Source organism: Chlamydotis macqueenii, chromosome W (assembly GCF_036417535.1).
Source record: "Chlamydotis macqueenii isolate bChlMac1 chromosome W, bChlMac1.mat, whole genome shotgun sequence".
NCBI classification, from domain to species: domain Eukaryota; kingdom Metazoa; phylum Chordata; class Aves; order Otidiformes; family Otididae; genus Chlamydotis; species Chlamydotis macqueenii.
In genome coordinates, this window is record NC_141592.1 from 53,975,307 (window position 1) to 53,987,802 (window position 12,496).

Here is a 12,496-nt window from a genome sequence, read left to right on the forward strand (position 1 = left end):
AATTTTTTTTACTATGAATTTTCTCTTATCCACTGACAGCATGGTAGCATCTAACATCAGTCAGGATACGATGCCAACTTTCACTTCCTAGTTGTTGGATTAAAAACAAGAATTAAGATATTTCTCTGTCACTACTCCTTATGGCTATGGGAAGCACTTTCTAAGCATAAGGAAAATTATCTTAATCACATTCCTTTCTGTTATCAATATTCCTTGGAAAAATCTTCACAATATTTAGACTGCATACCAAGATTATGACCTATCATGGTGTCTAACCTTGCCTGCTACTGTATCTAATTCGTTTAGTGACTTTTACAAGGTAAACAGCTACTTCTAAACAAGTTTTTAAAAGAGCTGTGTGCATTGTTCTGTTCCAACTGTGGAAGTGAAACAAAAGAATAAAGGAGAAAATGGAGATGAAAATACTTTGGGTCTGAGGTTGTGTGTGTGTCTTTTTTGCTGTCGTTTTTTAAATCAGAAAAATTCAGCATTTTGAGCAACATAAATTAGCTCTATGTACTTCCATGTTACATCATCTAGATTGCTTCCAACAGCCAAACTAGCTCAAGTTTCTCAGCAATAGAGCAAATATAACCTCTCTCTCTGTACTCTTTCCCTACTCTCTCCTGATTTGTTTGCCTCCTGAGAAGGCAATACATGATAAAGCCTGGAAAGGCAGGGCTTGGAGGAGGACTGAGAGCAGGACTGAGGTCAACAGAAGTGGAGATGATATTGCAGATGAAAAATTCAGGATAAACGGAGCTAAAACAAAAGTAAACAGGTGAAAGAATGGAGGTAGCAATATACATATCTGATAACACAGAGAATAGAGGTAAAGTCCATGACCAAGGTAAGCCCACAGTTATTGACATGGGAGCTACATGAGAAAAAAGGTTCACAAAAAAAAAGCATATACACATACCTGTAAACCATTTCATTAGGAGCCGTGTCATCAAAGGCATAATCAAAACGAAAAGTTTGGTTTTCTAGGTACCTTGTTAAATCCACCTTTTGTTTTGGTTCATGTACCATCACAACATCCTTACTAGGAATTGTTATTACATCAAGGTCTTTCATTAAAGTTTCTGTAAAATAAATGAAATATATATATTTAAGTAGCAACACATCACTATTTTTGACATTTTTTCATTGTTTACATTCTTATAACACCTCAGATAACACAGTTCCTCCAAATAACAACATTGCAATGGACTTGGGCATCTGATACCTAGATAGTAATCTACTAACTAAGAGATTTCATTTTGGAAGTCTAGTCATTCTATCCTACCAAGTGCTAGAAACTAAAGAGAGGTTCTACAAAGTTGATTAGAAAAACTAAGATAATTAATTATAGCACTATCATTAGAGCTTCATTTTAAATTTTTGTCTTTTTATTTTCCCTAAATCCTTAAAGTTGTAGTCATATGTTCACAGCTTTCAAAAAGAAAAAAAAATATTTTCATTCTACACAGACATTTTCATTTGTGTATTCCCCTGGAATCTAAAGTATACATCTTAATACAGAATTTCTCTAAAGTAAAATCTTTCATAAAAATTATCTTGTAAGCAAAAAAAAGCTGAAAATGCTAATGATGCTTCCTATAACTGGGAATGAACAAAAACCATCTAGATGCAATTTCAATAGTGAGTTCCCAGGTTATAATTACTACACAGTACTAATACTTATTGATAATTGTTGTATGAGATATGACTCAGTAAAACAGAGAACCCAGTGATCCATGATATGCACAAAAATAAAGATCCTTTCTGTGTACAGTCAGGATCACTAATGTATCCTACTTGCATTTCTATGTTAAATTTCTTAAGGCATGCAGTTCAAGAATTTGATGTGGCTTTATACAATCAGATTGAAATATTTTCATTGGTTAACATACTGATCAAACAGTACAATGATTACCATTGCATGACATTACACACCAACAGAAATATGCATCCAAGTCACTATATAATTAATTTTTCAACTGCACTGCAATAAAATAAAATGCAATTATTCTGCAGCAATCACAGAGAAGAAATAAGGAATAATGGTGAAAAGATATATATAAAGGTCAATTCTTTGCAGCAAAAGCCTTTTAGTTAAAGCAGTCAAAAGGTGTTTTTTCTTAAATGATTGTTTGGAGTAAGACATTTACCTGCTCCCAGCTATTTGTTATGACAATCTGTATTCCTTGCTGATGGAAATTTGAAATCATGTCTCTGAAACCCACCACACAATTATATAATTTCTCAATTATATGTCACTGAAATAAAATCTTAAAATGTCAATCTGAAGACCTACTTCCTGCAAAGTCAATCCATAGAATGATTGGTTCTGAGAATACCTAAAGACTTTGGTGATAATTCTGTGTTTGTGAGACTGCCAGAAATTGATTTGTACACTTGATTTCTATTAAATTATTTGAACATCTTACAGAATTTCAAAATACAGAACATGAAAGGGGAAATATAATATTTTTGATGTGTTGTTATTACAATAATAAAGGAAAAACTATGTATATTTTTTCTCTTCAGGGGTTTACACACTAATATCTGTGATTCCTTTATACTTTTCAATTTTAAAGTGTTACATGAGAAATATTGTTTCTTATGAAATTTCAAAATTAAAGTGTATGTTCTCAGAAGACTGTATTACGTGGGTACTAGATTATCTCTATGGTTCCTCCCCAGCATAGATTATTTCATTAATACCTTTTTATTATAGCTTATTCTTAAAAATGCAAAATAACTTTAGTGACAAGCTAATTTTCACTTAGACATTCATCTTCCTACCAACACCTCAGAACTATTTTTTTAATAGCTCCAAACCACTAATACCCAAGATATGCAACTTGCACAGAATCAAATCCCACCTCTGAATACCAACTCATGCCTCATGATAACTTGCTGTCGTTTACTGTAATTTCACTTTGTCCACCTTTAGAAGGTATCATTCCCCTCAAATGTATCACATTTCTAAGTCATATTTTATTAAAGATAACCTCTGATGCTAAAATAGAAACTGAATTGCTAACAGACTTTTATATTGAATGCCCTTATTACATAGCTCGTGCAAAATAGTTTCTATCAACCAATTTTTGAGATTATGTATTCCTTTCAGATCAATAAAAGAAAAAATATAGAGAATGAGAAAACAGTAAAAGTAAAAATAAAGGAAAAAAAAGGTAGGGGAAGCAGCAACGCGGAGGGGAAAAAATAAGACAAAAGAAAACTAACTATATACTGACATCAACATATGTTTTGCCATTCCCTTTCCCATACAATTCTCCCGTTTTCCTCTGGATATGCTCCAGATAATCCTCAATGTGTAGTTCTGACAGTATAAAAATAATAAATGCATCCTATGTTGTTTCAGAGTCAGAGTGATGTTCTTTGAGTCCTTTAGCTAAACACAAAATATAACAAAGAGAAGGGAGGAAACATCTTTCAAAATGAAAGTCAGCTTACTTTAGTGCTAGATTCAGAAAGGCTACAATCCAGAAGCATTTGTGGTTCTTAATTTCCCATTGAAAGTAAAGAACTTCATAGAAAGACTGAGATTTAACTGCAGTTGAAAATCTAAACGTTTTTTGGTTTTTTTTTTAATATGGACTCCAGTCTGATCAGTAGGCAGTAAGAAAAAAAAAGTTGTAATACTAATCATACATAAAAAGAAGTCACTAGAGAGTGATTCCAGTACTTAAAAATAGTTGTTTAGTGCCATTTCATATGTCCTAGGGTATCCTGCCCAGCCCTGAGCAGCAATTCCAGGAGATATAAGCCTCCAGTTTGTAACCCGCTAGACCTGCGAGGATGTCTTGGACACCCATGGGCACCTTACATGTCAGAAGACACCAATATTCAGGCACCTGAATTGTTCCCTTGATGTCTGATTCAAGACAGTAAGAAAAGATTTCTTTGGGTAGCTCACTGATCAGGAGATCACTTAAGGATAGTTTAAAAGAATGGTGATCCTAACACAATGTAAGAATACTGAAGAAATTACAGTAGAATTAATTCCCAGATCAACTAAATACATCCTAGATTACCATGGGAAAAAATTAGTCTCTCTGTGCCTCAGCTCCCAGTCCATAAAATGGTGACAGTTAAACTACTTTTCTCCCTGTCTTTATCCAAGTTATGATAAGTCCATGATTTTCTGAGTCCCTCACACATATTGTCTAGTATAACAGAGTTTCACCTTTGATTGGTATTTCTAGATCTCTTTAATACAAATAATATTACTATCAGAAGTAATTTCTCAGAGAAAAAATTCTGCAAAATCTTAAATGGCCATACCTTTTTTATTGAGTGGTCGTTTTCGTACACAAACACATATCCTGTGCTCATCAATCTACAAAGGAAACAATCTTTCAGTGAACTATACACCAATTCCAGTTATTAGATATTTTACTTATATTCTTGAATTCATTAACTAATCATTTAAACAAAGAGAAATTCCCAAGACAGTGAGTCATCTGAACATGTAAAAGCCCCTTGTGTCTGCACAATAACCATGAACCCAAAAGGGAGAACTATACATTGAAAAAACTCCCTGCAGACAGTGTTCTGATCCTGGAGAGTACCAGGTACATCTTGGAACACTGCAAGCAAATCCAGCTGTAACAGGGTAGATACACAATTGACAGAAATTATCTCAACCTCTTTGATCATGCCCTGGTAGAACTGTCAATCTTGAGGGGTACAGGACAGGTAAAAAGTAGAGTCAGGACCCTAAACCTCAGAAAGGCAAACTTTCGGCTCTTTAGGGCACTAGTGCATGGGATTCCTTGGGAAAATGCCTTTGGCGGTAAAGGAGAAAACAAGAGCTGGGAGATATTTAAAAGACATTTTTCTTAGGACACAAAAGCTCTCAATCCTGATGTGCAAGAAGTCAGGCAGGGGAAGCAGGAAGCCAGCTTGGCTACGTCAAGACCTCTTAGCCAAATTAAAACACAAAAACAAAATGCAGTGGAGGCAGGGATACACATCCTGGGGAGATTATAGGGATATGGCCGAGAGTTCAGGGAGAGGATCAGGAAAGCCAAGGCACAGCTGGAGCTGAACTTGCTAGGGACGTGAAAAATAACAAGAGGGATTTCTTCAGGTACATAGGACAACAAATGAAGAAGAAAGAAACTGTACCCTCCTCAATGAGTGAAAGGGGAGACCTGGTTACAATCAACAGGGAGAAGGCTGAGGTACTCAACAACTATTTTTGCCTCAGTCTTTGCCAGCAAGGGCTCTAGCCACACCATCCAAGTCACAGAATCCACAGGCAGGGACTGGGAGAATGAAGAACCGCCCACCGCAGGAGAAGAGCAGGTTCGAGACCACCTAAGGAACCTGGAGGTGCACAAGTCCATGGAACCTGATGAGATGCATATGCGGGTCCCGAGGGAACTGGCAGAGGAAGTTGCCAAGACACTATCCATCATATTTGAGAAGTCGTGGCAGTCTGGTGAGGTTCCCACTGACTGGAAAAGGAGAAACATAATCCTCATTTTTAAAAAGGGAAACAAGGAAGACCCAGGGAAGTACAGGCCAGTCAATCTCACCTCTATGCCTGGCAAGGTCATGGAGCAGATTCTCCTGGAAATCATACTAAGGCACATGGGAAATAAGGAGGTGATTGGTAACAGGCAACACAGCTTCACGAAGGGCAGATCGTGCCTGACCAGTTTGGTGGCCTTCTATGACAGGGTTACAGCGTTGGTGGACAAGGGATGACCAACTGACATCATCTACCTGGACTTGTGCAAGGCATTTGACACTGTCCCGCACGACATCATTGTCTCCAAATTGGAGAGACATGGGTTTAACAAGTGGACTGCTTGGTGGATAAGGAATTGGCTGGATGGTCGCACTCAAAGAATTGTGGTCAATGCTTCAATGTCCAGGTGAAGACCGGTGACGAGTGATGTCCCTCAAGGGTCGGTATTGGAATCAGCGCTCTTTAACATCTTTGTCAGCGACATGGACAGTGGGATAGAGTGCACCCTCAGCAAGTTTGCCAATGACACTAAGCTGTGTGGTGCCATCGACACGCTGGAGGGGAGGGATGCCATCCAGAGGGACCTTGACAGGCTGGAGAGGTGGGCCCGTGCCAACCTCATGAAGTTCAATGAGGCCAAGTGCAAGGTCTTGCACGTGGGTCGTGGCAATCCCAGACACAAATACAGGCTGGGCAGAGAATGGATTGACAGCAGCCCTGAGGAGAAGGACTTGGGGGTACTGGTGGATGAAAAATTGAATATGAGCCAGCAATGTGTGCTCTCAGCCCAGAAAGCCAAAGAACCGTGATCAACAGGTTGAGAGAGGTGATTCTCCCTGTCTCCTCTGTTTTCGTGAGACCTCCACCTGGAGTACTGTGTCCAGCTTTGGGGTCCCCAACATAAGAAGGACATGAATCTGTTGGAGCCGGTCCAGAGAAGAGCCACGAATATGATCAGAGGGCTGGAGCTCCTCCCCTCTGAGGACAGGCTGAGAGTTGGGGCTGTTCAGCCTGGAGAAGAGGAGGCTCTAAGGAGACCTTATAGCAGCCTTCCAGTACTTAAAGGGGACCTACAAGAAAGATGAGGAGGGACTCTTCATCAGGGAATGCAGTGATAGGAGAAGGGGTAATGGTTTTAAACTGAAAGAGAATAGATTTAGATTAGACATAAGGAAGAAATTATTTACTGTGAAGGTGGTGAGGCACTGGAACGGGTTGCCCAGAGAAGTTGTGGATGCCCCATCCCTAGAACTGTTCAAGGCCAGGTTGGATGGGGCTTTGAGCTACTTGATCTAGTGGAAGGTGTCCCTGCCCATGGCAGGGGGGTTGGAACTACATAACCTTTAATGTCCCTTCCAATCCAAACCATTCTACGATTCTATGATTTCCACAGAGATCTGATAATCTTCATTATGTAAGGATTCTGCTCCTCTGACTTCTCTGCAGATCAAAGACCCTCATCACCTTCAAAGATCAAATATTAATCTTTATACTCAATGGGGTTTTTCAGAGAAGCTTAATAGTTTTTGTGTGCACATCCCTTAGCATCCCAGGAAAATCTACAATATGGAGACTGACTGACTACTTAGTACATGTTGGTATTATTATTCTATAGTCAAAAGATATTTAAATGACATAAAAAATGACTAAAAAAAAAAACTAATTTTATAAAGAATACTAATATATATATATTAAATTACTTATTTTTAATGTTTACAGGCAGAAGTATATTCATACATTGAAAAAATTGGAAACAGAGCAAAATTTAGAAGGATAAAAGATTTCCACATCACTGGGATACTTACAGGATCTGCAGTTGTCAGTGGTCTATAATCCAAACTTCCCCTGAAATCTCTTATCATACACATAATTTCATAATTTGGATTTGTAGCATCAACATCCTAGGGAAGTAAGCAACAGAATTTTTAATATACATTTTTTCCTGAAATTGACTAATTTTAATATCTTCTAAATTTACTTGTAAAAAAATACACATTAACTGAAATGTTAATTTTTCTCCAAATGCCATAAATGTCTCAACTGCAAGTTTGATGCCTTTTTTCGTTCTGATGTAGCTAATTTACTGATCATAAAGCAAAACAATTATATGCCTTATTTTTCATATTTTTGGTTGGCATGTAGTAGAAAATACTTTTTAATTGAGGACTCATTAAAAGTCTACTCAAGAAAGAAATGACTCCTGTCTTTTGCAGGAATCTTCACATTAAAAAACACAGCTGAAAATTGCACAACAGATAGCATATACAGTCAACACTTCTTAATCTGAGATACGGCAGTCCAACAGACAAATGGATACACTATTATATAGGTACAAAACACACTGCAGAGGACAGTGCAGGTGCCCCAGCTGCTCTAAACACAACCCCGCTGGATCCAAGTTGGTTAAAGGAGGTTGATCCTACTTGCCAGTCCCGAGTTAACTCCTACAGTTACTTGGATGCATTGGAAACTCTTCTAACATTCCTAGACCACCCAAAAAGCAGAAGCAATCCCAATGATACACAATAGGCTACATCCAGGCTCACAAGACCTCCTGTCCCTAAACCTGGAACCATCTGTATCAGAGCGAACTGACATGTAAGAGGCCATGCACAGAGCCCCTCTAAATCTCAAAAAGCCTGAGCTACCTACTGTGAGCTGAGCTGGTTCTCTGCAGAATCGCTCAAATGTCCTTCCTGTCACTTCTCCCTGCAATTGTCAGTTTTTACCCCATTTCAGGACATGCTGCTGCTGCCATGCATAGCCAGCTCTGGTGCTCAAACCTTATTAAGCTTTGCATGGCTTCCCACAAAAAAAGCTAAAACTCCTTCTGGATCAAAACTGGCTGTGGAAATAGCATAGGCACTTTCAGAAAGCACTGCATTAGGGTTAATAAGCTGAAATGGAGCCAGCTCATGTCTCTACACCTGTAACACAGCTGATCCACACCTCAGACAAAACTTGTGTCCTGGTAATCATAGAATCATAGAATCATAGAATGGTTAGGGTTGGAAGGGACCTTCAAAGGTCATCTAGTCCAACCCCCCTGCATGGAGCAGGGACATCCCTGACTAGGTCAGGTTGCTCAGAGCCTCATCCAGCCTGGCCTTGAACGTTTCCAGGGATGGGGCCTCCACCACCTTTCTGGGCAACCTGTTCCAGTGTTCTACAACTCGCATCGTAAAAAATTTTTTCCTAATTTCCAATCTAAATCTACCCCCCTCTATTTTAAAACCATTACCCCTCGTCCTATTGCAACAGGCCCTACTAAACAGCCTTTCCCCATCTTTCTTGTAGGCCCCCTTGAGGTACTGGAAGACTGCTAGAAGGTCTCCCCGGAGCCTCCTCTTCTCCAGGCTGAACAGCCCCAACTCTCTCAGCCTGTCCTCATAAGAGAGGTGCTCCAGCCCTCTGATCATCTTCGTGGCCCTCCTCTGGACCCTCTCCAACTGGTCCATGTCCTTCTTGTGTTGGGGGCTCCAGAACTGGACACAGTACTCCAGGTGGGGTCTCACCAGGGCAGAGTAGAGGGGCAGAATCACCTCCCTCGACCTGCTGGCCACGCTCCTCTTGATGCAGCCCAGGATGCGGTTGGCCTTCTGGGCCGCAAGGGCGCATTGCCTGCTCATGTTAAGCTTCTCATCCACCAGCACTCCCAAGTCCTTCTCCTCAGGGCTGCTCTCAATCCATTCCCCGCCCAGCCTGTATTTGTGCCTGGGATTGCCATGACCCAGGTGCAGGACCTTGCACTTGGCCTGGTTGAACTTCATGAGGTTGGCACGGGCCCACCTCTCCAGCCTGTCAAGGTCCCTCTGGATGGCATCCCTCCCTTCCAGCGTGTCGACGGCACCACACAACTTGGTGTCGTCGGCGAACTTGCTGAGGGTGCACTCTATCCCACTGTCCATATCGCCGACAAAGATGCTGAACAGGGTCGGGGCCAGCACGGACCCCTGAGGGACGCCACTCGTGACCGGTCTCCACATGGACATTGAGCCATTGACCACCACTCTCTGAGTGCGGCCATCCAGCCAATCCTTATCCACCGAGTGGTCCGTCCATCAAGCCCATGTCTCTCCAGTTTAGAGAGAAGGATGTCATCCGGGACAGTGTCAAAAGCTTTGCACAAGTCCAGGTAGATGACGTCAGTTGCTCGTCCCTTGTCCACCGATGCCGTCACCCCGTCATAGAAGGCCACCAAATTGGTCAGGCACGATCTGCCCTTGGTGAAGCCATGTTGGCTGTCATCAACCACCTCCTTGCTCTCCATGTGCCTTAGCATGGTTTCCAGGAGAATCTGCTCCATGACCTTGCCAGGCACAGAGGGGAGGCTGACCGGCCTGGAGTTGCACGGGTCTTCCTTATTCCCCTTTTTAAAAATTGGGGTTATGTTCCCTCTCTTCCAGTCATCGGGGACCTCACCAGACCGCCACGACTTCTCAAATACAATGGCCAGTGGCTTGGCAACTTCATCCGCCAGTTCCCTCAGGACCCGCGGATGGATCTCATCAGGTCCCATGGACTTGTGCACCTTCAGGTTCCTCAGATGATCCCGAACCTGCTCTTCGAGTACAATGGGCAGTTCTTCATTCTCGCAGTCCCTGCTTGCACCTTCTACAGCTTGGGTGGTGGGACAGGAACTCTTGTCAGTGAAGACTGAGGCAAAAAAGTCATTGAGAACCTCAGCCTTCTCCATGTCCTGGGTAACCAGGACACCAGTTCCCTTCTGGAGGGGGCCTACATTTTCCCTGGACTTTCTTTTGTCCCCTACGTACCTATAAAAGCTCTTCTTGTTACATTTTATATCCCTGGCCAGATTCAGTTCTGCCAGGGCTTTGGCCTTCCTTACCTTATCCCTGGCCACTCGCGCAGCCTCTTTGTAGACCTCCCAGGCTACCTGTCCCCACTTCCACCCTCTATAGGCTTCCTTTTTCACTTTCAGTTGGTCCAGGAGCTCCTTGCTCATCCACGCCGGCCTCCTGGCCTTTTTGCCTGACTTGTTCTTCATCGGGATGCACCTCTGCTGAGCTTGGAGGAGGTGCTCCTTGAATATGGACCAACTTTCCTGGGCCCCTCTTCCCTCCAGGGCCGCCTCCCATGGCACTTGGCCCATCAGGTCCCTGAAGAGGCCAAAGTCCGCCTTCCTGAAGTCTAGGGCAGAGAGCCTGCCATGTAGTTTCCTTGCTGCCCCGTGGATCTTGAACTCCACCGTGTCGTGGTCGCTGCAGCCAAGGCTGTCCTTTAGTTCCACATCCCCCACCAGACCCTCCCTGTTGGTGAGCACAAGGTCGAGCATGGCACCCCTCCTTGTCGGCTCCTCTATCGCCTGCAGGAGGAAGTTGTCCTCCACGCATTCCAGGAACCTCCTGGACTGCCTGTGCCCTGCCGTGTTGTCTCTCCAACAGATGTCGGGGTGGTTGAAGTCCCCCATGAGGACCAGGGCCAGTGACTGTGAGGCTGCTCCTATCTGCCTATAGAGCGCCTCGTCTGCTCTGTCCTCCTGGCCAGGCAGCCTGTAACAGACCCCCACTGTAACGTCCCCTGTCCGTCCCCGTCCTCTAATCTTGACCCATAAGCTCTCTGTCAGCTCCTCCTCCATCCCCAGGCGGAGCTCCACACACTCCAGCCGGTTGCTGACGTAGAGAGCAACACCCCCTCCTCATCTCCCCTTCCTGTCTTTTCTAAAAAGCCTATACCCCTCCATGTTGACGCTCCAGTCGTATGTGTCATCCCAGCACGTCTCCGTGATGCCAATGAGGTCGTAGCCCTGCTCGTGTGCACGCATCTCCAGCTCTTCATGTTTATTCCCCATGCTGCGTGCATTGGTATAGAGACACTTCAGCTGGGCCCCCGACAAAGCCAACTTGCTGGCTGGAGCGACAGGGGTGCTATTGGACCGCAGTTTAGGTTTATCTGCACTTATCTGTGATCCCTCCTCAGCTTCTGGACCCTCGGTGCCGGCACTGGCGCCATGCTGACAGCAGTGGGCTGAAGTGTGCTCCCCCTCCCCCAGCAACACTAGTTTAAAGCCCTCCGGACGAGTCTGGCAAGCCTTCATTCAAGCACACTCTTCCCCTCCTCAGTTAGGTGCACGCCCTCCGCCCCTAGCAGCCCGGGCTTCTCAAAGCACGCCCTGTGATCTAGATACCCAAAGCCCTGGCTGTAGCACCACTCCCTGAGCCACGAGTTAACCTGCCAGATACACCTGGCCCTTTCAGGTCCCTGCCCTTCGACCGGGAGGATTGATGAGAAGACCACCTGCGCCCCAGAGCCTTTGACTGTTGAACCCAGAGCCCTGAAATCCCTTTTGATGTTTTTTAGACTGCTGCCGGCTGTGTCGCTGGCCCCCACATGAAACACCAGCAGTGGATAATAGGCTGTGGGCCGTATGAGGCTAGGTAGTCTCTCGGTGAGAGAGACTCAGAAGTTGACTGTACCTTTAAGTTGTTCATCCTGACTACAGTGAACTAAAAATTACTTACAATAAGTCCTTACAAAATATATTCCTGCTGAAACATTTCCTTCTAACATTCAGAAAGGGGTATGGCTTATTATGGAAAATATATTTGCCTAATATTCTTCATACCCTGTTTAAACATATTGCCCACCAGAAGCCAGTGCTTGGCTAATTATTGCTGCATTTCACAACAACAGAATACACAAAGCAACATGAAGCATAGATACACATAAGAAAAAGAAAAACAGAACTTTCTCATACAGAAGTTTAAGACTTGGATACAAAGGGAGTCATCACAGAAGTGATAAAAAGAAAATTTTAGGTGTAGTACCACATCAAAGAATTTTAATATATAAAACAAAAATTAGTTGTTCCTCACACATAAAGCCATAGTAATGTTTTGCATTTGTTGAATGGAAATTAGAGAACATTAATTCAACATAAGTGATTTTAGGTCAACTTAGAAACATCATTAAACCATGAAGTAAATTGCCTGAATTATTTACTTGGTGGTGGTACTTCTCATGTCAGCAGCAGATTGGTAGTAT

General features: G+C 42.9%; 1 protein-coding gene across 3 annotated transcripts in view; it reads right to left on the bottom strand.

The window, feature by feature from the left end:
- The window catches only part of LOC147596818 (kinesin-like protein KIF2A), a 99,130-nt gene that overhangs the window by 41,345 nt on the left and 45,289 nt on the right, over positions 1 to 12,496 (bottom strand). For all 3 annotated transcript variants that reach the window (XM_086769531.1, XM_086769530.1, XM_086769528.1), the window contains exons 7-9: positions 7,297 to 7,392; positions 4,297 to 4,351; positions 923 to 1,085 (exon numbers count right to left, since the gene is read on the bottom strand). In XM_086769531.1, coding sequence (XP_086625657.1) covers positions 923 to 1,085; positions 4,297 to 4,351; positions 7,297 to 7,392 — 314 coding nt within the window. The remainder of the gene's footprint in view (positions 1 to 922; positions 1,086 to 4,296; positions 4,352 to 7,296; positions 7,393 to 12,496) is intronic.